The sequence below is a fragment of the Etheostoma cragini genome, chromosome 6, assembly GCF_013103735.1.
Source record: "Etheostoma cragini isolate CJK2018 chromosome 6, CSU_Ecrag_1.0, whole genome shotgun sequence".
Taxonomy (NCBI): domain Eukaryota; kingdom Metazoa; phylum Chordata; class Actinopteri; order Perciformes; family Percidae; genus Etheostoma; species Etheostoma cragini.
The window spans coordinates 25,800,575-25,802,927 of NC_048412.1; the positions used below are offsets into that span (position 1 = coordinate 25,800,575).

The 2,353-nt window shown below is 42.1% G+C and overlaps 1 protein-coding gene across 2 annotated transcripts in view; it reads left to right on the forward strand.

Moving 5' to 3' along the window:
• The window catches only part of herpud2 (HERPUD family member 2), a 9,391-nt gene extending 7,925 nt beyond the window's left edge, over window positions 1-1,466 (forward strand). For both annotated transcript variants that reach the window (XM_034873573.1, XM_034873574.1), the window contains exons 8-9: window positions 3-114; window positions 595-1,466. In XM_034873573.1, coding sequence (XP_034729464.1) covers window positions 3-114; window positions 595-783 — 301 coding nt within the window. In that variant the 3' untranslated portion in view covers window positions 784-1,466. The remainder of the gene's footprint in view (window positions 1-2; window positions 115-594) is intronic.
• Window positions 1,467-2,353: the final 887 nt, after the last annotated feature.

The window sequence follows — 2,353 nt, forward strand, 5'->3', positions numbered from 1 at the left end:
AGGCACCAGGCCGGTTGGTTTCCCTTCAGGCCAGAGCAGCAGAACCTCAGAGGAGGAGAACAGGCCAGGCCTCCTCAGGAGGAAGCAGAGAGACATCAAGACATACAGGAAATGGTGAGTGTCTCTCAACTTTATTGCTATTTTGTCTTAAGTCCTGCAAGAACCATGCAACTGCTCTAACCTGTTTGTCCAACATAAGGCTCTTAACAGCAGATACCTATATTTGTTATTCTAAGTAGGATTTCTCTTATTGACAAATGACCACACAGAATGTAATAATACATGTTATTTGTAATGCACTTTACATTAAAGACAAACCTCAAAGGGCTAAAGTGTGTCTGCATAGAGACAATACGCAGCAGCAAATTGTGGAAAAGATCATTTAATGCAGTTCTGCTTAAAACAACATATTGTTTCCACCCAAAAAGTTTCCACCAAATTTGATTCAAATTTTTTTTTCGAAGATATACGGCTGAAAGCTGAAACCCCATGGTCATTGAACAATTGATCAGCTTGCATGGCTTAATATGGCATTACATATCCACTATTTTCTGTCCCTCTAACCATGACTGTCTCCTCCCCTCTGTGTCCCAGGAACGTCTGATGGATGAGGGGCTGGAGGAGGACGACAGCGGTGAGGAAGGAGGTGGAGGCCCTGAGGACCCGGCCCAGGCTGCTGCCGCTGCTCTCCCAGAATCGAGCTTCCTGACCACCGCATGGTCCTTCATCAGCACCTTCTTTACCTCGCTCATCCCAGAGGGACGGCCCCAACCGGCCAACTAGGCAGACACTACCCCCTCTGCCCCTACTCTCACACACCCCTCTTCCTTCTGCCAGCAGGTACCACTCTACAGAAGTATCACAACTCCCACTTTCGTCTTTACTGTCTCCCGCCCCCCGGTTCAAATACCCTTTTATCCCAGTACAACCCCTGCCAGTCGGCTGCAACCTCGACCGATATTTAAAACAGGCTCGTCTGAAGTTTAAGAGCCAATACATTGTGAGTTCTGCAGAAGGGCATGATAATAAACGAACATGTAGAAAATAAATCTCGTGTTGTGTTAATGGAGTAAATGCTTCTTCAGCAGTGAAAGTAATTTTTTTTTTTTCCTCATCAATCGTGTATTCGTTGAGGCGTGTCGATGGCGAGAGACCTTGAAGGGAGCTGTCTTCCATTTTGAGCAGTGGTAAATACATGCTTTTGAAACTTCTAAATCACGGATGTGACCCAAAAATAAATATTATGGAATCTCCTTAGATTAAGAGGGAGATGTGTCGTTAACCACCCATGAAAACCACATCCCTAGAGACATTTTCATGTATGCACGCGATGTGCATAAAGACATTGCAGCTACTGAAGCACATTGTTCTCCCACTTTGTGTATTTGAACATTATTTACTCATGTAATTATATGCATCTTTAATTTCTGAATATATGCTTTTTGAATAAAAATCTTGCTGCGGTTTGATTCGCCTGCTGTGTTTTACTTCCTGTAATTTAATCTGTAGTTCTTCTGATGTCTGGCAGGTGGCGGTATCCACACATGTTAAAGTGGGTCTGAGTTGAGAAGTAGTTTGCTGATTGGAGGTCCTTGTATGGGACCTTTCTTAATTGTTTTTATACAATTGTTTTCATACTTCGCTCAGGCAAAGATGTTGCAACTTTGTGATTGCTTGAAAAGTTTCAGGGCATGAAATTATAATTTTAACAAATCTTCTAAATCATTTAGAAAAAGCAAGTTACACATGGCAAATGGCTTTGCATATGGCAGCAAAATAGCAAAGGGCATGTGGTAAAACAAATGCAAATGTAAGTAAGAGCAAATTGGACTACATTAAAATAAAAAAAAGACAAGCAAAATCAAATGAATACAATTTAACCGGGCCACGCTGGCTGAGTAAAGTTTGTTTTAAGAAGAGATATAAACGAAGACGTGACATTTAACGTCTATCATTATGCATTACACTTGTTATGCAGCTGAGGTCTCAAAGCTTCCAGAGATAGCAAACATTTTGGAATTCCAGGGGAATAAAACTGAACAGTGTATGCTAAAAACGTGGCTTCCTTTCATCTTTTTAGCCCCTGTGGCAGCATGTCTCTATGAATGTCGGCTCAACACTTAGGTCCAGTTGGAAATATCTCAACAACCATTGGATGGATTGCCTTGAAATCTTGTGGAGACATTCGTGGTCCCCTGAGTATGAATTGTACAGGCTTTGGTGTTCCCCTGAACTTTCCTTAAGCACCCCCGTCAGCTCTAAATGTTTTACTTTTTTACGCTCTGGTTTATATCCAAATTGCTACTGACCTACCATACTTTCCCCCCATCAGCCAGAGCTGATTGTTTCATAT